General features: G+C 37.3%; 1 protein-coding gene across 1 annotated transcript; it reads left to right on the top strand.

The window, feature by feature from the left end:
* Positions 1-1282: 1282 nt before the first annotated feature.
* LOC108471830 (receptor-like protein 7) lies at positions 1283-4495 on the top strand. Its single transcript, XM_017773387.2, has 3 exons — positions 1283-2263; positions 2360-2431; positions 2538-4495. The coding sequence occupies exons 1-3, from the start codon at positions 1375-1377 to the stop codon at positions 4346-4348; spliced, it is 2772 nt and encodes a 923-aa protein (XP_017628876.1). The 5' UTR covers positions 1283-1374; the 3' UTR covers positions 4349-4495.
* The last annotated feature ends 19881 nt before the right edge of the window (positions 4496-24376 follow it).

Genomic DNA, 24376 nt, shown 5'->3' with positions numbered 1-24376 from the left:
ATGCTAGTCACAAAACCGGTGAACCTCTAACATCCGGGATAGGCTACCAAGAAAATGAGATTGAGGGAGGATGATCCGCCAAAAACGGCGGTGATTTATGATGGACCTCGTATGTCCTTTCAACATAAACTAGTGAATGGAGAGATATATGTTCTCACAGGTTTCGAACATGGCATCCGACTGTTGGAGGACGATATTAAAAAAAAGATACTCTGAAGGATGTCCCATTGATACGTTTCTCGGATCGCCTCCACTTCTTGATAGAAAAAAAAATGTGATCAAGACGGTGATTTTTAAAAAATATTTTGTCAAAAAATAGGTTTTAATGCTCTTTAAAATAATACTTTCGTCTGATGGAAGCCATCCTTTAACTTTCAATTAATGAATTTGGAGAACAACTATATGGCAAAATTTGCTCCGATTGAGGATTATAATAAAGTGCTTGCAGGCGGGCTGTGAGTAATCTTTGAGTATTGTATGACGGTTCAGACATCATAGTTTCCCGTATCTCCAGACCGGTGGAATGGAGGGGAGTATCATATAATTTATAATACACGAGTAACAAATATTATAAATAAAGTTATAGTAAATGATATATAAAATAAAGGTAATTATTTGGTATACAAACAATAAAAAATTTATTCTACAAACAAGTTGAGATTTTGCTATATATCTTTTTCTTTTCCATTTTAAATACAATTTAAAGATATATGAAAAATTTTCAACTGGGCTTGTAGAGTTAATTCCCAATCTAAAATAATTATTCATAATATAAAACTATATAATTAATGTACCCTATAATACACTTCTCAATCCCTATAATACACTTTATAATTATAAATGTAAAAAGTATATAACTTATTAATTAAGTAGAAAAAGTAGATATTTTATAAATATTATTCATTTAATATCTAATTGAAAACAAATTCTAAATTAATACTTAATTAAAAGTACATAAATATTTATTAATAAATATTATAATATTCGCAATTTAAATAATTTATATACAATTAAAGATAACAATATGAAAATAAATAAAGATTGTATATTTATTTTTATTGATATTTTAATATTTAATATTTAATATTTGAATTTAAATTTAAATTTAAATTTTATATTAATATAATTTAATAAAATAATTTAATTATATTTCAACTGAAAATATTAAATTAAATTACCATGTTATTGTTTAATATTCTTGACATGTATAATTAAAAAAAAAAATCCTTCGTCCGATCTTATTAAAAAAAAAAAACTCCCCCATTGACCATTGCTACCCTTGGTCATTCTCAGCCAACGATACTGGGTCGTTGGTACCTATCTATAAAAGTTGTTCAGTCTCCTAGGACATAAAACTAAAAATCAACATAAGCAATGAAGCCATCTCTTGCATTTGCATGCTTTCTTTTCTTCGTTACTCTTTTCCCATTCACTATCTTTTCTTTCTCGTCTGAGCAGCCTGCAGTACTTTGTCACAGCGATGAGCGTCTTGCTTTGATGCAGCTCAAGGATAGCTTCATCATCGACAAGCAAGCATTGGCTGCTGGTTTTTGTGCTTATCCTAAGGTTGATAGTTGGGATTCTCAAAGCGTTGACTGCTGTTCATGGGATGGCATAGAGTGTGACCAAAACACTGGTCTGGTGATAGGCCTGGATATCAGCAGTAGTTGCCTTTATGGCTCCATCAATTCCACCAGCAGTCTCTTCCACCTTGTTCACCTTCAAAAGCTTAACCTTGCTAAGAACCATTTTAATTACTCTGTGATTCCATATGCGTTGGGCAATCTTTCGATGCTCACAGACCTTAACCTCTCCAGTTCTGTATTTTCAGGTCAAATACCGTCAGAAATTTCAAATCTGCATAGGTTATCTTCCCTCGATCTCTCGTTCGTAGATTTGGCGTCTCCGATTCCAAGTGTGTTGGCCAACTTGTCCTCGCTGACGTCCCTTAATCTCGATTCTTGTGGACTGCAGGGCATGTTTCCATTAGCCATTTTCCAGCTACCAAAGCTTGAAACTATTTGGCTTGTACGCAATTCCGATCTCAAAGGTTACTTACCAGAGTTCAATTTCAGCATCAAACTTAAAAAGTTAGCATTGTGGAATACAAGGTTTTCTGGTGAGTTACCTGCTTCAATTGGAAACCTTGATTCTTTGGAATACTTGGGACTCGGTAACTGCAACTTCACAGGGTCAGTGCCATCTCCGTTGGGTAATCTCCCCAATCTCAAATTTCTGAATCTTGGAAACAATTCTTTTACGGGTGAGTTGCCTTCTATTAACTCCAAAACTTTTTATTTATATATTATTTCGTTGAGCATATACTTGAAGTTAGAGGTTCTTAATTGCTACTTCACAGGGTTAGTGCCGCCAACGTTGGGTAATCTCACCAAGCTCTGTAAGTTGTATCTTCAAAGTAATTATTTCACGGGTGAGCTACGAGGAAACCTTACCTCTTCGTGTTTTTTTTCTTTTATTCTTCTTTTGGTTTCTTTCAAGTTCGAGTACTAATCAAATTTGTTGTAAAAAATCAACAGGTGTTATTCCTTCTGAGCTTACCAACTTGACCCAACTCACTTTTTTGAATCTACAAGGGAACATGCTACAAGGATCAGTCCCAAGCTCAATCTCGAGACTTGAGAAACTTAATTTTTTTGACTGTGACGACAATAGATTGGGTGGCCTTCTGGAGATGGATGCATTTCTAGAGCTAAAAGATCTGCAGTATTTGTTTCTGTCCTTGAATGATTTCAATTTAGTTTCTCGAAATGATAGCAATGCCACCCGTCCTCAGGCTCAGCTAGTTGATATAGGATTACGGTACTGCCATCTAAGAGAGTTCCCATATTTCTTGCGCCACCAACACCGATTACAGCTTCTTGATCTTTCTTCAAACAACATTCAGGGCCAGATACCGCAGTGGATGTCCAAAGTGAGCGTTGAAACCCTGTTGTTTTTAGACCTTTCAAACAACTCCCTCACCGGTTTCGATGAATTCCCACTTGTTCTTCCATGGTCTAAACTGAACTATCTGAAACTTGATTCCAACATTCTCCGGGGTTCTCTCCCAGTTCCACCCTTGTCTACAGTTTTCTATTCCATCTCTAACAATTATCTCAATGGAGAAATCCCAGAGCTGTTGTGCAATCTCAGCTCTCTTTCCATTCTTGACTTTTCCTACAATAACATCAGTGGTGGGATCCCAGTGTGTCTGAGCAACTTCAGCAAGTCTTTATTAGTACTGAAGGTGCGGTCCAACCAGTTAGATGGTCCCATTCCAAGTGGTTGGGCAACTGGAAACAGATTAAAAATGATAGATTTGAGCAAAAACAAATTGCAAGAGAAGATTCCAAAATCGCTGATGGAGTGTAAAATGTTGGAATATCTTGATCTTGGATACAATCAGATTAGAGATGTATTCCCTTCTTGGTTAGGGTCTCTTCCAGAATTGAATATTCTTATTTTATCTTCTAATGCATTTTATGGTAGGATAGAGAATCCTAAGTTGAATCTCATTGTCTTTCCCAAGTTGCGAATCATCGATCTTTCTCACAACAGATTCAATGGAAGCTTGCCTTGGGTTTACTTTGAAAGATGGATTAGCATGTCAAGTCTAGATGGGAAGAACTCGCCAACTCCTAAATACATGCGAGAAAGTTTAGATATGAGGCTAAATGTTATACAAGTTCCCAGGGATTATGATTACTCCATGACAATTACAAACAAAGGCATGGAGATAAAGTACCCAAAGATCATTCGAACTCTTGTAGCCATTGATTTCTCTGGCAACAGATTTGATGGAGAAATTCCAGAATCGATTGGGAAGCTCAAAGAACTTCACTTGCTGAACTTTTCGAATAACAATCTCGTTGGAGGAATCCCAGTAGCCATAGCGGAGCTCATTAATCTTGAATCTTTGGACCTTTCTCAGAACAAGCTAGAGGGCAGAATTCCAAAGGAGTTGGGTACTCAACTCACTTTCCTAGCATTCCTCAACGTCTCTTATAATCGTCTCACAGGGTTCATACCGCGAGGCACACAATTGGAGAGTTTTCAAAGTAACTCCTTTGATGGAAATCCAGGGTTGTGTGGAAAACCCTTGCTAAAGGAATGTAGCAACAATGCTAGAGGCCTGCCATTTCCATCTTCAACTTCTTCAAAACAGTTTGGATTGGATTGGAAAGTAGTGTTGTTAGGTTATGGATGTGGATTTTTATATGGAGCGGTGATTGGGCATATTGTGATAAAAAGGAAACCCGATTGGTTTGCCCAGACTTTCTCCAAATGTCCTACAAGAAGGCGAATGAGACGAATTATTTCAATATGCATGCATGCATGTATTATATAAATAATAAGTGAACTTCGCTTGTACGTTGGGATGAATATTATATAATAATTTGTTTTCTCATATTATTAACTTGGGATAATATATTTAATTATTTATGTATAATTTAAATTACATTGTGTTTATTAAATTTTATAAAATTATATAAAATTATTAATCCATCACTTATGTTACTGGTTTTTTACATTGTGATTTATGAATGCATCATCAATGTAAGATCAAATTCATGGGGTTTATCCATTATTTGGATTTAATTTTTCTCTAAGGACGTCTCACACTTTATGGGATCCTTTTTTGGCAACCTTTAAAAAGTTGTTATCGGGTAATATTGTTTGATGGTGAAAGATGTGGTCGATGGTTGGACATAGAGAGATGCTGAGTTATAGTTTTTTTAATTAGATTTTTTTTCTAAGGATATAAGATGTGAAAAGCGTTGCTCTCTTATTGTGAGAGTGTAAGGATATAAGATGTGAAAAGCGTCGCTCTCTTATTGTGAGAGTGCAATTGATTTTGCTTGGGGAATCTTGTGTGTAACAGAGTGGGTTATTGAAAAAATAAAATGATTATTAAGAGCATTACATTAAAATTTATATAATAGAAATTTTAAAATATTTTATTTTATAAAATTGTTAAAAACATGTGGCATTATAATTTTATTTGATAAAATAATATGTATCACAATATTTTTATAAATATTTTAATTATTTATTTTATAATCATTTTAAACTATTTATTATATTAAATGATAAATGATTTTAATTAAATAAAAATAAATAATATTATTTAAATAGAAAATGTACTCTTACTCCAATTGGAGTAGAGGTTGGCAGTATACCCTAATCTATACAGCCCATCTCATATAGTACTATGAGGAGATTTGAGTCTCATGTATTGGTTTCAATTATGTGTGCTTTATGGCCTTTGACTTAGCACTTTATAATTTAATCCATCTAAATATTTATTTTCAATTTCCAAAATAAATATTATATTCAATAAATTTAATTAATTTTTAATTAGATAGTTTTCTCAACTCAATTCTAATTCATTAAAGTCATGACAACTCTACCATAAAATAATTTATTAGAAAATATATTCAATTTACTTATTCAATTGGATTCATAATGACTAATTAATTTAATTTCATTTTCGAACATCAATTATTTAATTATAATTAATTAAATAATAACTCAAAACCTTAAATTCATTCTCAAGTCATTTATATATATACTTAGTGAGAAAACATATTCATTTGTAAATGCGACTTATTCCTCAAACTTTATCATTTCCATTCATTTCTAGTTTTAAAGAACTAGTAAGGGACGGGCTAAATATATATAATTAGGGCTCAAATAATTTATAAGTAAGTTCTAACTTTTCGCTTATTAATTATAAACTTATTTAGATACAAAGTCATTCCACTATTGTATCATGATTGAGCTCTCCCTAGTTACGTATCATTACGAAAGATATTTAATAAGTACTCATCCAATGACCTTTTCATAAGAGTGTTACTTTCACGAAAACTCAATTACTATCAAACAATAAGAAAGTCATTCATCACAAAGATAAACGACTTGTGACCACATTTACTTTTCATCTATCATGTACTGCTAATGAGAGGATGTCATTTACTTATTAGTTGGGCTATGAATTCCACTATTGTAAATAACGCTACATACTCAGAAGTTGTGTGACAGCCCTAAAGTGACCCTAGTCGGAAAGCGGTTTCGGGACCGCTAAACCGAGTCACCAAATTATTTGAATATGATATTTATTGTCTAAAATATGTGACTATGAATGTGTGAAAGTTTTAAGCTTCGATTTAGTTAATTGCATGTGAATTTAGTCAATAGGACTTATGTGTGACACTTTTGAAATGTGATAGGTCAAAACATAAGGATCTATTAGTGCATGTAATAAAAAGGGTGGACTTGCATGTCAATTTTCCCCCCCAATTACTAGTGGCCGGCCATGACAAATAGGGTGGACAAGGTGTGATGGGCAAAACATGTCATAAACATGTTATGTTGGTATTTCATGGGAGGAATGATAAAATAAGGAGCATGGTAATAAAATAATGGAAGGGAAAATGATGAAAACAAAGAAAAAAAAAAGTGTCCATCCTTTCACATTTTTTTTTCTTGGCCGAATGTTCTAAGAAGAAGGGGGGGATGAGCTTGAGAAAATCAGCTATGGTGGTTTGCTAGACTAAGGTATGTTTGATGTTGTCCATGAGATTCATGCATGTTTTTAGTTGTTAGTTTGAGTTCTACCTAGCCCATGGTTTAAATCTTTGCTATGAGATGGAGATGATATTCGGCCATGGGTGTTGTCTTCTTGGTTGATGTTTGATGTTGTGGTGATGAGGCATGAAGATGAGTTAAGTTTCGGCTAAGGTGGATTTGTGTTGATGTCATTTGCATGCTAAGTGTGAAGCTTTGTAATGATACATGTGTATGGTGCTTTTGATGTTGTGAATGGAAGTAGTGGAAAAGTAAAAGAAAATTTATGTAGAAATGTGGTATATGTGGATTTATAGGATGTTACAAATATATGTGAAGCCAAGCTAGATTAGGAAAAATTCGGTCAAGTGTTCATGAGATGAAATTTTGTGTTTAGGTGAATTAAAGATGATAGTATAGTTGATATCATATATATATGTATGCATATTCGGCCATCAAATTAAGAGCATAGGTGATGTTGAGTCTAAGCTTTGCACATTCGGCCATGTATATATATGCATGTGTGATTGGATTATTGATAGTAGGGCGATAGCATATGGTTATTAGTCGAATAGCTCAAAAACATATGGTAGGAAGATAAGAATTAGTCATGTATCTCCTATGATATGAAATCATTAATATTTTGATATAAATATTTAGCAAGACGGTTAAACTAGTTAATTTGTTGATTAAGCTCAAGAAGTTAAAGGAGGAGAATCAAGCAAAGGCAAAGGAAAGAACATCGAGTAGCCGAGTTGGAACCGTTTTACCCAACACAAGGTAAGTTATTAAGCATATATATTTTGTATTGATTTAAACAATCATAATACTTATGTACTTATGCCGAATGGGATGATATATAAATGCATGTAGTGACAAAATTATCGATTGTAAAAAAAAAAAGAAGTGAGATGTATTGAGTTGATGATTTCGGCACTAAGTGTGCGGGTATAAACATTTACGATAATGAGATTGGCACTAAGTGTGCGAGTTTGACTATTAAGCACTAAGTGTGCGGACTTACTATATATTTTCGAATAATTATTAACGTTAAGTGTGCGATTTCATCGAGTAAATCATAGACAGCGGAATGAGTAGATATTTTGAGTTCATAAGGAATAGATGTTATGTTTATATTTGGAACTGAGCTTGGTAAGTCTTGAACCTATGTGGTGATTATATTTGAAGTTAGGAACATAAGATTATTGTGGAGTAGATGAAATGCTATTATTAGTATAATCTAAATGAAAATAAAATGATGTGTGGAGATGCATCAAATATCATATCGAATATCATACGAGATGTCAATGGAGGCTTGGCTAGTTGAGAGCATGTAATCATAAATGTGCGTGAAATTATAGCATAGTCGGTATGGATGGAGTACCTAATCTTGCATTATTTGTTTTCTTTTATGATATTTTATAAATGGACAGCGATGTAATGCTTATGACTTCTTGAGTTATATACTCATTCGGTGTGTTTATTTGTCACTTATTTAGGTTCCTTTGATCCATTTTTGTGTGCTCGGGACCATCGTCGAAGTCATCACACCAGCTTGCAACTTTTTGGTATCTTCTTCTTAGTTGGTCTAAGAGAACATTTCGGCATGTATAGGCTATTATGTTTTGTTTGAACTTTGGTATGTAAAACTTTGGATAGCCATGCGAAAATGGCTTATATATGTTTTGAGCATAATGTTATAGTCATCTTGAATGTATATGTTCATTAAGAGGCATGGAAATGTTTGGCATCGACTAGCCATTAGAATGGTTCATCATGATCATATTTTGTGCTATATATGCTAAAGGGCTAGTTGAATCATGGAAACTATGTAATAGGTAAAGTCTACCTTAAAAATAGATGCTGATAGCAGCAGTGACGTGAATGTGAAAAATCACTAAAAATAGTAGGAATGTAATTAAATAGTGAATAAATTATGTAATCGAACCTTGATGAATCTATTTTCATAGGAAAGTAACGAAATGATCATATGAATAGTATATTATGAGATATTTAAGTTTTCGTGAAACAGGGCCAGGACTGTTTCTGGATTCCCTGTTCCGATTTTGGAAATTCATTATAAATTAACCAGAGATAATTAGAAGTTATGCCATATATGTACAGATTCCTTTTCGAGTCTAGTTTCTATAGAAACAAACAGCATCAGTATTGAATCCCTGTACAGGGAGATATTTAAGTCGTAATGCCTGAAGGTCAGTGTAGTCGAACCCTGAAACAGGGGAGACTTTAACTAATAAAATGTACTAATTGGCTTGACCAAAAATTCTAGAAAAAAATTTGTAGATGGATATATGAGTCTAGTTTCAGGAAAAATTTACGGAACTAGTTTTCGAGTTTTTTAACTCGAGATATGATTTTTAAGGTGATAGTGACGCAGTTAGCCAGCTCGTCTGGAAATTTAAAATGGACTGTGCAATAAGTGATTTAAGTCTGCGAACCCCTCGTGTCTGACTCCGGCAACGGTCTCGGGTACGGGGTGTTACAAGTTGTTTACCCAACGTACCAAATTTTAGTTCCTTATCTATTTGAACTTAGGTTTTTACTTACATCAAAGTCTATGAGTCACGCATATATAGTTCATCATCCACTTAAGATTAAGATATACCACATTATGAACGTTATAAAAGTGAATAAATCCATAAATAGATCTAGGATCTATTCTACTTGGGTTCTATTTGATATATTGTCAATTTTTCAGTCATATCTCTGTTTATATCTTCTAGGAGTCATCTGCTTCGATGCTCAAGACAAAACATCTCCCCAATTAGACTTGATAAATGACATATTAGTATTTCAATTAGTCTGCTCATTTCCAATTAAACTAAGGACAAGTTTAGATTATCTACTAATACAAGTTGTCTTTCCGTATTACGATCTAACCATGTAATACCGCTTAGTATTAGTTAAACATTACATAATTAGTGAGCCAATATTTTCTTCCATTTTGTTTTGTGTGCAAAAATCATTGAGGACCATATAAAAGAAATATTAATGTAACCAATAGATATTTTATTAAACCAATTTGTTTGAAAAATACAAGTATACAAAAACAAATATACTACACTTAGCGCACTAGATCTAACATCAACTCTATCGTCAATTTAACACAAGCTATCAATACATTAAAGTATATGAGTCATATACACATAGTTAATCATTTACTCAAGATTGAGATAAGTCATACTATGGACGTCAAAAGTGAATATATCCATTAATAAATCTAGGATCGATTCTACTTGGGTGCTATCCTATGTACTATCAGTCAATTCAGTCACATCTATATCTCTATCTTCTAGGAGTAATTCCCTCCAATACCTAAGACAAGGTATCTTCTCAATTGGACTTGAAATACAATATATGAGTCTTTAAATCAATTATCTCAATTCTGATTAGACTAAGGACGCACTTAGATTATCTACTAACATAAGTTGTCTTCTCACATTACAATTCGACCACGTAATGTCGTTTCATATTAGTTTAAACATTAGGTTATCATTAAGCCAATATTTGCTTTAATTTTTCTTTGTGAGAAAAAAATCATTGAGGACCATATACAAAATATATTAATGATAATGATGAATTTTTATTAAATTTGTTTTTCGAAAAATTATAAGTATATAGACGAAATCATTATACTAAGGCCATTAGATCCCAACATCTATAACTCATCAAAATTCTTGTTTATGAACATGTAACGTTTTGTCTCCTAAAAATATTGCATAACTCGTTTGGTTGCTTTTAAATAATCCATACTCAAATTGCTAAAATATTTATCTAACATCCCAAAAATGTATGCAATATCTATGCACATGCTAACTTGAGCACACATAAAACTTTCCATTGTCGAAGCAGAGAGTCTGTTGGATCTGGTGCCTTAAGTTTAGTATTTTTATCCATTTACACTAGTAATTTTTTTGAATAGATTGGTTAATAAAAAAATTCATTGATTAAATTCATATACTTTGTATTACTATCCTCATATAATTTTTGCATGCAAAGCAAAATAGAAACAAATGTTACTCATTGGTTTCTAATGTTTAAACTAATACTAAGTGGTACTACGTTGTCAGATTGTAATAAAAAAAGACAACTTGTATAGTAGACAAACCTAAACATGTCCTTAGACTAATAAGAAATGAGAAAACCTATTGAAAGAATAATATGTCGTCTGTCAAGTCCAATTGGGTAGATGATATGTCTTGGGCATCAGAGTGGACTTCTACCAGAAGATAGAGACATAAATGTGATTAACTACACTGATAGTACATTAGATTGGACCTAAGAAGAATAGATTTTGCTTATGTTTATAGATTTATTCGCTTGAAATGTTCATAATGTGACATACCTAAATCCTAAGTGGATGAAAAACTATGTATGCGTGGCTCATATACTTTGATGTAAATAAAAGCCCAAGTTCGAATAGATAAGAAATGAAAAATTGGTGCATTGGGTATATGACTTCTACAATATGCAGTGTCATTCACAATAATGGAATTCATAGCCTAACACATGAGTAAATGATATCCTTTCATTGGCATTACATGGATGTTGAAAAGTAAACGTGACCATTGGTTGTTCGTATTTGTGATGAATGACTTGATTATTATTTGATAGTAATTGACTTTTCATGAAAGAAGATGTACTGGTTACCATGAGATAAAATATGATCATATTGGGAGAACGGATAGTATCCCAAAGAGACTAAGGATATCCTATGAGGGTAACACAGTGATGACAAGGTTATTGGACGAGCATTGATTGAGTTGCTTTCGTAATGGTATATCATTAGGGAGAGCCCAGTCACGATACTATAGTGGAATGACTTCGTGACTAAATGAGTTTATAATAAATCGGTAAAAAGCTGAAAGTTAGTTATAAATCATTTGAGCCCTAATTGTGTATTCCTAATTAGTTCTTCAACTAGCTCATTGAAACCAGAAATGAAATGCATGTTGAATCAAATGAACATAAATGAGTAGATGTAACACCTCAAACCCGACCTAAACGTTATGGCTAAATTCGAATGTGTCACAAGATATGGTTTTGAATACTTAGTCGTCTTGTCCAAATTATTCACGATTCAATATTCGTTCTCATTTATGCCAATTTCTAAAAGTTTTACTTAATCCCAATTATTTGGTAAAAATGTAATCTATCGTGGAAATGTAACAAAGACGTTAAGTTTTAAAAAATGCTGTTCATGTTTTTAGAAAACCTTTGTAGTTGGAAACCATGTTTTTAGCGTGTCGTCCAGATAAAATATTAAATAAATTCTAAAACCCAAAATTTAGAAAACAATCCGGAGAGTCCAGTTAATACAAAACTCCCAAAAATAACCTTTAAAATAAATAAACAAACCCTTGACTAACTTGGTTCGTGGACTAGTGGTCACTACAAGACTCCGCCGCACCGATCTGTGTGGGTTTGTGGATTACCTTAATAGAACAGACAACATATGTGAGTTCACGTAAACTTAGTGTGCAACCCAAAAAATTAAGCATACAAGCATACAGATTTAGATACTCAGTCAGAAGCAGATATAGTTCCAAATTCAGAATTAGATCCAGGTTTAGATTATAGATATAGATATGCATAAGTCCTATCCCCATCCTCTACACACCATCTCTGACCATCCCATCACACCATGTGGGGTTAAAAACACCCACTCATCCCTATACACCACATTGTGCCTTTAAGACACATATCATAATATATATGCAGTCAAGCTGCCAGAACATAGGCGATTAAGGCCGTTTAGATACTTCCTCCATACATATAAATCCCCACCTGAATAACAAATACAGAAATCAAATACAGATATAACATGCTCAATATGTTTTATACGGATAACAAATACATATACATCAATATATTTAGGAATACATTTAGTATCCTACATAGTTTAGTTTATCAAAATGTTCTAACATACAATTTAGGGTATAGTTAGCCCTTACCGACCCTACGGTAGCCTATAGTCGATCGGAGTAACCTGTGCGACCCTAGGAAAAATTTTAGAATTATGGGCCCACATGCCTATATGGCCCACACACCCAACTTGGCCATGCCCGTGTTGAACACACGACCTGGCCCCAAATCCACACTCCTATGTGACATGCCCGTGTGGGCCTACATACTCGTGTGGCCCACACAACCATTCTCGCGCCACCGTATGGCTGTGTACAGCGTACGACCATACCTTCATCAACTACACGACCTTGTCTCGCACATGGCCATCCACATGGGTGGCCACCCTCCCGTATGGCGTCGACAATGAAGTTTTTTAGCTTTCGTCGAAGTTTGATTGTTAGTGTTCCGGGTACACACCTAGTATCATTGTAACGTGAAAAGACCCTCGAACCACTCAACACCTAAGATCAAACATAAAACACTAAATTAACCGCTTAAATCGATCTTAAATCAAACTTCCCCGAAACAAACAATGGCAAATTTTGAGTACTTAATGCTTACCCTACTCCTCTAACTACGATTCCATGAATAATACTTCCTATTCTTCATGATTCGCTTCTGTCAAAAACCCAATTTTAAAGCCAACGAATAGTTTCGAGAATACCAAACAAGTATTTAAAGAACAACTCGAGCTAAACGTATTAACCCTTACCTACCAACAGACCACGACCTTGAATCGAAGACCAAAACAGAAAATAATTTTGCCCAAGATGAGTAAAGAAACAAAAAGAAAAGGAAAAAGAGAAAAAATACAATGAGAGGAAGAAGTAACGCTAGTTTTCAGAAGAAAGAGAATTTTGGGAAAACTAATTTTACCCAAACCCCACTACATCCAGAATCCTAACCACCCACTACTCAAAATTCTAATAAAACTGAAACTTTATCACAAAGCCTAGCAAAATAATACCCATGCTCGTGTAGGGATTCGAACACAGGACCTTTAACACACTAATTCGAACACAGGACCTTCAACACACTAACTCTTTACCACTCGAACCAGCAGGCTCTTTTTGATATGAAATTATAAGCAATTAAATATAAGCTTAGTGAATAAGGATAGGACTTAGATCCAAAAATAACAAAAGTTACTAAATACAAGACTTGAACCCAAGACCCCTCACACACACCCAGAATGCTTAACCATTGAAGTAGATACCTATTTGTGTGAAAATTTTACAGAAGTAGAAATAAGAAATTTAAGGCGTTACAACTCTACCCCCTAAAAGAAATTTTGACCTAGAAATTTATATAATCAGAATAGATAAGGGAACTGCTGACGCATCAAATCCTCAGTGTAACACCCCAAATTTTATAAATATGTTTCCGTAATTGTTTGACACTACTGTGTATTTACTTTAGTTGTTAAATATTTTAGGTGTATGTGAGAGGTCCCAAGTTCAAGCTTTGCATTTGGCAATTTTGATAAAATTTTGGTTTTTATTGAATAAAGCCTTACTTTGGGTTAACAGACATATAAGTTTTTATTTATTAAAATATGCAAGAATGGGCCTGTTGGTCTGGTGGATAAGTGGAGTGTGGTGTGAGGGAGGTCTTAGGTTCGAATATCTACAGTGGCAATGGGATCATTATTACTGCAAATTTCAGCTAAGAGTTTGTGTTTCACTAAAACTCTGAGTTGATGGGTTAGTGGAGAGAATTAAGGGATGTGGATTAGGGGGTTATCAGTTTGGTTGACACTCTACTTTCTTTTTGGAAAATTTTGACTACCCTCCTCATTTGTTCCCTCTTTTATTGCTGATTTCCCTTCCCCTAATTCTATTGTTGTCGAAATTTCCCTTGCCTTCCTCGTGCCATTTTATTTTCATAATAGCAAGCTTAGGCGACTCTTACACATGGTAATCATTGGTAAGTGATTGCTTATTGTTATGGAGCGTTACTTTGATCAAGTGATTAAGTGGTGTTTTACTACTATTTAGGAGTCATTTGGGTTGCTGGAATTAACGTTTCATCGAGTTGCTTTGGGGTGGTAATCATTTTGAAGTAATAAGTTGATCTTTCATTTTTAGGGTTCTCTATTTCAATTCAGTTTCAATACGTATCAAGTGTTTAATCTGGCATTCATTGATCAATAATAGGTTCTGGAGTGCTCAGGCTTGTCTTAGCTTTGAATCGATACCAAGTGTGTACTCTAATTGCACAGAAAACGAGTTTCGATGAAAGCTGAAAAGTAAATTGTCGACGCCATACGGGTGTGTGGATCGCCCGTGTGGTAGGCCGTGTGGTAGTACACAGGCATGTGATCGATAAACCAGGCCATGTGTACATGACACGGGCTCGAAGGACACGACTGTGTGATGGCTGGCGAGGCCGTGTGCAAGACACAGGCTCAGCTAACTGGGCCGTGAAGGCCATATGGGTGAACCACATGGGTATGTGGAATTCTGGGCCAGATTGTGTGATCCACACGGCCAAGGCCAATTTGGGCCGTGTGGGCCATACGGGCGTGTGGACCCATACAGGCTGGCTACATGGGCACGTGAACCTATTTTTCTGAAATGTTCTGTAAGGTTGCACGGGTCACCCAAGTCGACTGTAACCTGTCGTAAGGTTGGTAAGCCTTACTTAGACCCTTGATTCTGTAATCTAATATTGCGATGTATTTACTACTACGATACACTTAGCATGTATATCTGTTCTATTCTGAATAAGAGTATATGTCTATTAATCTGTATTACAGCATGTCATTCTTGTATGATGCATTGCATTGGGGTGGGTTTGGTGATATGAAGGAAGTATCTGAAAGGCTTCTTAAGCCTATTATCTAACAGCTCAGCTGCATATATTTGACATGTGCCGCATTACGGTACTTTATGGTGTGTAGGGTTGGATAGGTCGATTTTATACCCATATTTGGTGTGCAGGGATGGGTAGGTTGATTTTATCCCTACATGGTGTGTTAGGTTGGACGGAGATGGTGTGCAGGGTTGGTGGGCATGTTTTGTTATTCTAATCTGTTATGTATGCTATATCTGATATGGGCTAAGGCCTTAAGTTTATATATAATTCTATTCTGAGTGAGCTAAGGCTCACATCGATTTTGTAAAAGGGCTTAGGTAAGTTTTTCTGTTATCTGATATATGTTTGTATGCATGCTGAACAGTGGGAATGTACACACTGAGTTTGCGAAAACTCATCCTTTATTTGTTAATCTATTCAGGTGATCCCCAGTAGTAGACGAAACGGTGCGGCGGAGGACTCAATTGTGACCACGGCCACCTACTCATGTGTTTATGTTTTAAATGCTTTACCACATTATTTTATTATTATTCTGGGGATTTTATTGTGAATATGGACTTGGACTGTTGGTTTTAATTTGGGTTTTTGAACTGTGATTTTGGAATATAACTACAAAGCTAAAAGCACGGTTTTTAAAAATTAACTAAGGTTTTCGTAAGTAAAACAGTACCAAGAGATAATTGGATTTTATAGCTTCCGCAGAAGAGTAAAAGATAATAATTTGACAGATTTATTTTTATGTATCAATACGGTTTTCCAAAAACACTCTCATGTGACATCGCCAGATTTGGCCATAATGTCCAGGCTAGATTTGGGGTGTTATATTTAGTGGTATCAGATCCAGCTTTGCAAAACTCGGCTGTGGATTTGGGTTGTAAAAAGAATGGTTTTTGAGAAATGATTTGAAAATGATTTGAAATAATTTTGATAAATAAGTGGTTTATCAAGTCTCTGATGCCGATCCTGTAAGTTTCTGAAACTCTGATAAGTACTGTTTGAAAGCATGCTTATAATATACTAAAATTCTGTTTGGTTCTGTCTGAAAATACTGTTAGTATGCTATGAAACTACTGTAGGTAGTATACTATACTGAAACACTCTAGGTAGTGTAAACTTAAAACTGTAGTGAGACTGTTACTCACGATAACTGACTCTGAAACTCTGATACTGTACTGTATAAAATATTTGTTAATAAATATCGAAACTGTAAACTAACTTGTATAAAACTGTTAATACAAATTAATCCAAAATTACGATGAGCTCAAGTGGTACTCATAGATGGGGTACTAGAAGTTGCGGTAGAGGCTGTAGAGGGGCTCGTGCTGTGTCCTTCACATCTGATATGATTCTGAATTTGGACACTAGTAAGACGCCGGTGTCCCTTGTTACTGAGACTGGGTCTGGGACTGGGTCTCACGATCGTACGACTAGGGACGATGCACTTTCCCAAGCCATGCAATGAATTTTGGAGAGGGTCGCTGGGCTTAAAACTAGTTTTGGGGCCGTGGGTCGGTTACGGAACGACTCTGGTCCAATGGGGCAGAGTTATTCAAGGGTATCGCAGAAGTTGCTCCTAATGTGGCTGAGTACTGGATGGAGGCCATGGAACGTATTATGGACGATCTGGACTTTACTGCTGAGCAGTAGCTTAAGGGGGCTGTTTCACTGCTACGTGATGAAGCGTATTAGTGGTGGTTGACGGTTAATGAGGGAACTTACCTCGAACGGTTGACATGGGATCTATTTAAGACGGCTTTCCAGAGCAAGTATGTGGGATCTAACTATACTAATGCTAGGCGATGTGAGTTTCTGAATCTCACTCAGGGTGACCGTTCAGTAGCTGAGTATAAGGCCGCGTTCCTAAGATTGAGCCATTATGTAAGGGGGAATAGTGGCGACCGAGTATGAGCAGTGTGTGCGGTTTGAGGATGGTCTCCGGGATAGTTTACGAGTTCTGATAACTCTTCAGAGGGAGCCAGATTTCTCTGTACTGGTTGAAAAGACGAAGATCACCGAAAAAATAAAGTGCACTGAGCACCAAAATCGAGACAGAGGGAAGGTTAAGAGGGATACGGAGCTTTCGAATTCTGGAATGAGATCTAGGAAAAAGGCCAAGTCTGATGGGCCCTTGAGAGCTGGGCCTACTGTTGCACCTATTGGGGTGGCGATTTGTTAGCACTGTAATAGACGCCATCTGGGTGAGTGTTGGAGGACTACTGGGGCATGTCTGAGGTGTGGGTTGACTGAGTATCCCGTTAAGGACTGCCCATTGAGAACTAATCAGATGCAAACTCTGGTTAATGAAACAGTGCAGCCATCGAGGGTAGTTCAGTAGCCACCTAAGGGCCGAGGTCAGACTAGGGGTGGTAACGGTATGGGCCGAAGACAGAGAGCACTGGGAAAGGTGCTGGACCAACTGAGACGAGGCAGCCTATACTGGTGTAGCTGCACGTCACCGTGAGGATAGAGATGCTCTGGATGTCATCACGAGTACGTTTTTTATTTTTAATGTACCTTACTTTACACTGATAGACATAGGTTTTGCACACTCTTATGTGGCTAGTACTGTGTCTGAGACCTTGGGAATTCCATTAAGTGGACTGAGAGTGAGGTAACTGTGTTAAGTCCTTTGGGGCAATCTGTTCGAGTTAGTAAACTATTTAGAGATGTTCCGCTAGAGGTTCAAGGGACAGTATTTCTGGTAGATCTGGTGGAGCTTCTATTTGGAGAGTTTGATTTAATTTTGGGTATGGACTGGTTAGTCAAACACCAAGTGATTCTGGATGTGCTACGAAAATGATTATTCTGAAGACCGAGTAGAATATTGAGGTAGTCGTAATTGGGGAACGACGAGATTATGTGACTAATGTGATATCTGCATTGGTGGCAGAAAAGTTAGCAAGGAAAGGATGCAAGGTATTCTTGGCCTAGTTAAGTATTTCTGACTCTGTGGACTCTTCAGTTAAAGACATTAGGACTGTGAGGGACTTTTCAGATGTCTTTCTAGAGGAACTACCAGGATTGCCTCCGAGTCGATAGGTAGAATTTGGTATCGAGTTGATTCTTAGTACAACTCCGGTGTCTATAGCCTCTTATCGAATGGCACTGAAAGAGATTACAGAGATTAAGGCTCAAATACAAGAGTTGTTGGATTGTGGATTTATTTGTCCTAGTGTGTCTCCGTGGGAAGCACCTATTCTGTTTGTAAAGAAGAAAGATAGGACAATAAGGATGTGTATTGATTACCGCCAATTGAACAAGTTGACGATCAAGAATAAGTATCCACTTCCGAGGATAGATGACTTATTTGATTAGTTTAGAGGGCTTTCATTATTTTCTAGGATCGAACTGCGATCAGGTTACCATCAGTTGAGGGTTAAGGAGGCCGATGTGCGTAAGATGACATTTAGGACTCGTTATGGGCATTACGAGTTCCTAGTTATGTCCTTTAGTTTAACTAACGTACCAGCGGCATTTATGGACTTAATGAACCAAGTGTTTTAGCCCTATCTGGATCAGTTTGTGGTGGTATTCATTGACGACATCTTGGTTTATTATAAGTCAGAGGACGAGCATGATAAGCATCTCAGAATAGTTTTGTAGACTTTGCGAGAGAAACAGTTGTATGCGAAGTTTACGAAGTGTGAGTTCTGGCTCTGAGAGGTAACCTTTTTGGGGCATGTGGTTTCTGCTGAGGGGATTCGGGTTGATCCTCGTAATATTGAGGCTATGTTGAGTTGGAAACAGCTGAAGAATGTGTCTAAAATTCGTAGCTTTCTGGGGCTTGCAAGATATTACCAACGATTCGTATAGGGTTTCTCCTTGATCGCAGCTCCATTGACTAAGTTTCTGAGTAAAGGAGTTCCTTCTGTTTAGACTGATGTGCAACAGGAGTGCTTTGATAAGCTTGAACCTAGTAAGGACTTCGTGGTATACAGTGATGCGTCACATGTGGGTCTGGGTTGTGTTTTGATGCAAAATAGTAAAGTGGTTGCTTATGCATCTCGTCAGCTTAAGACTCATGAGGCTAATCATCCGACGCACGATTTGGTGTTATCAACAGTAGTCTTTACTCTTAAGATCTAGAGGCACTATCTGTACGGTGAGAAGTGTACCATTTATACTGATCATAAGAGCCTCAAATATCTCTTCACCCATAAGGAGGTGAACCTTAGGCAGCATAGATGGGTTGAACTACTTAAGAATTATGACTGCAGTATTGAGTATCATCTTGGTAAGGCCAATGTCGTGGCCAATACATTAAGCCGTAGGGCCATGACCGATTTGAGAGTGATGTTCGCTCGACTCAATTTGTTCGATGATGAGGGTCTATTGGCTGAGCCACAAGTAAGACCAACATGGATTGATCAGATCAGGGATAAACAGATGGGAGATAAGTCTCTTGAGTTGATGTTCCGTCAGATTGAGTGTGGGGTTACTACAGATTTTGAGATTAATGATGATGGGGTATTGTGTTTCCGAGGATGAATCTGTGTACTTAATGATGATGAATTAAGACAGTCGATTCTGAGGGAAGTGCATAGTAGCCCTTATGCTATGCATTCCAGTGGGAACAAGATGTACTGAGATCTCCGAGAGTTGTACTGGTGGCTAGGGTTGAAACGTGAGGTTACTGACTTTGTTGCTTGTTGTTTGACTTGTCAGCAGGTTAAGGCTAAGCATTAGTTACCTTCGGGTTTGTTGTAGCCGGTTAAGTTACCAATGTGGAAATGAGAGCTAGTAATGATAGACTTCGTTAATGGGTTGCCCCTAACACCCACTAAGAAGAATTTTGTTTGGGTCATCGTGGATCGATTGACCATGACTGCACATTTCATTCCTGTTAAGATAGGCTTATCCCTACAGAAGTTGGCCAAACTATATATTTCTGAGATAGTGAGGCTACATGAGGTACCTGTCTCGATCATTTCTGATAGAGATCCTCGTTTTACGTCTCAGTTCTTGCAGAAGCTTCATGAGGCTTTGGGTTCGAGGTTAGACTTCAGTACTGCTTTCCATCCCAGATAGATGGTCAATCAAAGAGGGTGATTCAGATACTAAAGGACATTTGAGGGGCTATACTAGAGGACATGTGGAGGGGTTGCATTATAGATTTCCAAGGCAATTGGGAGGATTACTTGCCATTAGCAGAGTTTGCTTACAACAACAACTATCAGTCTAGTATACAGATGGCACCTTACGATGCACTATATGGTCGTAAGTGTTGCACTCCCTTATGTTGGACTGAGTTGGGTGAGAGACGTGTTTTGGGTCCGGAGTTGGTATTAGAGACTAAGGATAAAGTTAAGCAATTAGAGATCGTGGCGACTTCGATGAGCGAAATCCTATCTTTGATTTAAAGAGGAAGGACATTGAGTATTCTGTGGGGGACATGGATTTCCTTAAGGTCTCGCCATGGAAGAAGGTTTTGAGGTTCGGTCGCAAGGGAAAGCTGAGCCCTCAGTTTATTGGGCCATACTAGGTTCTGAAACGAGTGGGGCCAATCGCATATCAGTTGGAGTTACCTTCAAAGTTAGATCGCATACATGATGTGTTCCACGTCTCAATGTTGAGACGAGCGAACATCGCCCTCAGATCAGTCATTGCTCTATGACTGAGAGCATCAGTCACCACATTAGCCTTATCGGGATGATATTCAATCGTGCAGTCATAATCTTTGAGTAGTTCAATCTATCGATGATGTTTAAGGATCAACTCCTTTTGAGTAAGGAGGTGCTTAAGGCTCTTATGATCGGTGTAGATAATACACCTCTCACCATATAGATAGTGCCTCCAGATTTTCAACGCAAAGACCATGCAGCCAACTCAAGATCATGTGTTGGATAGTTTCCTTCATTCGTCTTAAGCTGACGGGAAGTATATGCCACAACCTTTCCTTCTTGCATCAATACATATCCCAAACTGACGTGTGATGTATCACTGTAGACCACAAACACCTTGTCGGATTCAAGCTATATCAGAACAGAAGCCTGAGTCAGACCAAACTTGAGCTTTTTGAAGCTCAATTACTGCGCATCAATCCAGAAAAATGGAACACCCTTTCGTAAAAGCTTAGTTAAGGGAGCTACAATCAGAGAGAATCCCTCAACAAACCACCGATAATAACAGCCAAACCTAGAAAACTGCAGATCTCAGACACATTCTTCGGTTGTTTCCAATCCAGTATAGCCTCAATCTTCCTCGGGTCTACATGAATCCCCTTAGCAGACACCACATGCCCCAAGAAAGTTACCTTTCGTAACCAGGACTCACAGTTGTTCAACTTAGAGTAAAGTTGTTTCTCACATAGAATCTGAAGCACCCCTCTAATGTGCTCATCATGTTCATCCTTGGTCCTAGAGTACACCAGAATATCATCGATGAAGACCACGACGAACCGATCCAGATATGGCTAAAACACTCGATTCATCAAATCCATGAATGTCGCCGGAGCATTCTTCAGACCAAAAGGCATCACTAGGAACTTGTAATGTCCATAATGAGTCCTAAATGCAGTCTTATGAACATCTACCTCATTAAAACTTAATTGATGGTAGCCAGAACGAAGTTTGATCTTCAAAAATACTGAAGCCCTATGAAACTGATCAAATAAGTCATCGATCCTCGGAATTGGATAATTATTCATTACAGTCAACTTATTCAACTACCGATAATCAGTGCACATCCTCATGGTCCTATCATTCTTTTTAACAAATAGAATTGGTGCTCCCCATGAAGACACACTAGGACGGATGAAACCATGATCCAGAAGCTCTTGCAGTTCAGCCTTAAATTCTGTAAGCTCTTTCGGTGCCATACAGTATGAAGCGATGGACACTGGTAGAAGCTCAATTCTAAACTCAACCTCTCGATTCAGAGGTAAATCTAGTAACTACTCAGGAAAAATATCCGGAAGGTCCCTCACTATTCTGATATCCCTAACAGAAGAGTCTTTAGAAATAGAATCACTGACATAAGCCAAATATGCCTCACATCCTTTTCGAACCAATTTCTCAGCCACGAGCGCGGAGATCACAGTGGACAGATACTCTCGGTGCTCACCGATCAAAACCACCTTATTATCCTCCTCAATTCTCAAAGCAACCCTCTTAGTTGTGCAATCCAAACTAGCTCGATGCTTAACCAACCAATCCATGCCCAAAATCAATTCAAATTCCTCAAAAGGAAGCTCTATCAGATCTGGCAGAAATATCGTCCCTTATACCTCTAACAGAACGTCCCTATAAAGTTTACTAACCCAAACAGAATACCTCAACGGACTCAGTACCGTAACCTCACTAGTAGTGTTCTCAACAGAAATCCCTAGAGTTTTAGATACAGTACTAGCTACGTAAGAGTGTGTAGAACATATGTCTATCAGAGTAGTATAAGGTACATCAAATATAAGGAATGTACCAGTGATGACGTCAGAGCATCTTTATCCTCTCAGTGATGTGAAGCATAAACCAATACAGACTGTCTCGTATTTGTATGATTAGCATCTCTACTCGGTGCTCTCTGTCCACGACCCATATCATTACCACCCCTAGCCTACCTATAGCCCTTAAGTGGCTGCTGAACTGCCCCCTGAGGCTGCGCAGAACCTGGTCCCGAAACTTGCATCTGATCAGCCCTCTGTGGACTCTCAAATACAATGCCCTAAAGATCCACATCTCAAACAAGCCTCTATCCTCTTCCAACACTCGTCCGAATGGCGTCTACCACAATTACTGTATAGCTGAATCCCAGTAGAAGCAATAGAAGTCCCTACTCTAACCAGCCAATCAGATCTAGCCTTTTTCTTAGGCCTGTGAACATAACTTGAGTTCTCCGAATCCTTCTTATTCTTTCCTCTCTCTCGGTCCCTATTCTGGCACTCCACGCACTTAACATCCTCTGCGATCTTCACCTTCTCAACCATAACCGCAAACTCTAGCTCCTTCTGTGCAGCAATCAGCACTCTCAGACTATCTCTTAGACCGTCCTCAAAATGGACGCACCTCTAGTACTTAGATGCCACCATGCCTCGAGCGTAACGGCTTAGCTTCATTCTCGGCCATAGATCTATTGCCTTGTGCGAGATTCATGAACTCACACCTACAGGCATCCAAAAAACTAACTCCTACATACTTACTCTAGAAAGTGGTCTTGAAGAAATCCCAACTCAAACGATTAGGCCGAGTACCCTCCTCAACCGTCAGCCACTACTGATAAACCTCATCGCAAAATAGAGAGATTGCACTCTTGAATTTTTACTCGAGAGTACAGTCCAGATCAATCATGATCCTCTCGGTGGCCTCCAACCAATACTCGGCCACACTAGGGGCGACTCTAGTGACACCCCTAAACAACTTATTACCATTAGACCAGAGTCGTTCAATTACCGACCCTCGGCCTCAAGCTCCAGAATGAGGTCCAGTAACCCTCTCTAAAATCCTCAGCATGGCTTGGGACAGTGCGTCGTCCCCAGCCGAGCGACTTTGATACCTAGTCTCCGTAGCAGGCGAAACTGGTGTCTTACTCGTATCCAAGTTTGGCATACTACCCAAAGAGGAAGACTCAGCTCGAGCCCCCTACGGCCTCTACCATGGCCAGGAATGCCACATTCGCGAGTTCCACGAGCGTTCATTGTAAATTTTCAAATTTATCTACATTATAAAGTTTTATGCATTAGTTCTAGTATTTATTATCAAATATTTTATGCATAAGTTATCAGAAATTCAAAATTGTTTTCAGTGGTTTCAGTTTCTTACTATTTAGGTACAGTTTTCAATAAATGCTATCTATAGTGTTTTCATAACAGTTTTAACTAAGTTTCAGAAGTACTTACGGGATCGGTGCCGGAGACTCGGTGTACTACACGTATTTTTTTCCAAACTATTCTGAAAATTTGAAAACCAATTCTTTTTAAAACAAAATTTTGGAACCCAAAATTCATAGTTGATTTTTGCAACCTAGCTCTAATACTACTAAATGTAACACCCCAAACCCTGCCTAGACGTTATGGCCAAATTTGAATGTGTCACAAGATAGGGTTTTCAATACCTAATCGTCTCGTCCAAAT

Source organism: Gossypium arboreum, chromosome 11 (assembly GCF_025698485.1).
Source record: "Gossypium arboreum isolate Shixiya-1 chromosome 11, ASM2569848v2, whole genome shotgun sequence".
NCBI classification, from domain to species: Eukaryota; Viridiplantae; Streptophyta; class Magnoliopsida; order Malvales; family Malvaceae; genus Gossypium; species Gossypium arboreum.
This window is presented reverse-complemented; position numbering and strand designations above follow the sequence as displayed.

Bases quoted from the DNA above. Each gene is read 5' to 3' on its own strand.
- LOC108471830 (XM_017773387.2), top strand. From the start codon at position 1,375: ATGAAGCCATCTCTTGCATTTGCATGCTTTCTTTTCTTCGTTACTCTT. The intron at 2,264-2,359 runs GTGAGTTGCCTT...GCTACTTCACAG, and splicing joins TGGAAACAATTCTTTTACGG to GGTTAGTGCCGCCAACGTTG. The intron at 2,432-2,537 runs GTGAGCTACGAG...AAAAATCAACAG, and splicing joins TCAAAGTAATTATTTCACGG to GTGTTATTCCTTCTGAGCTT.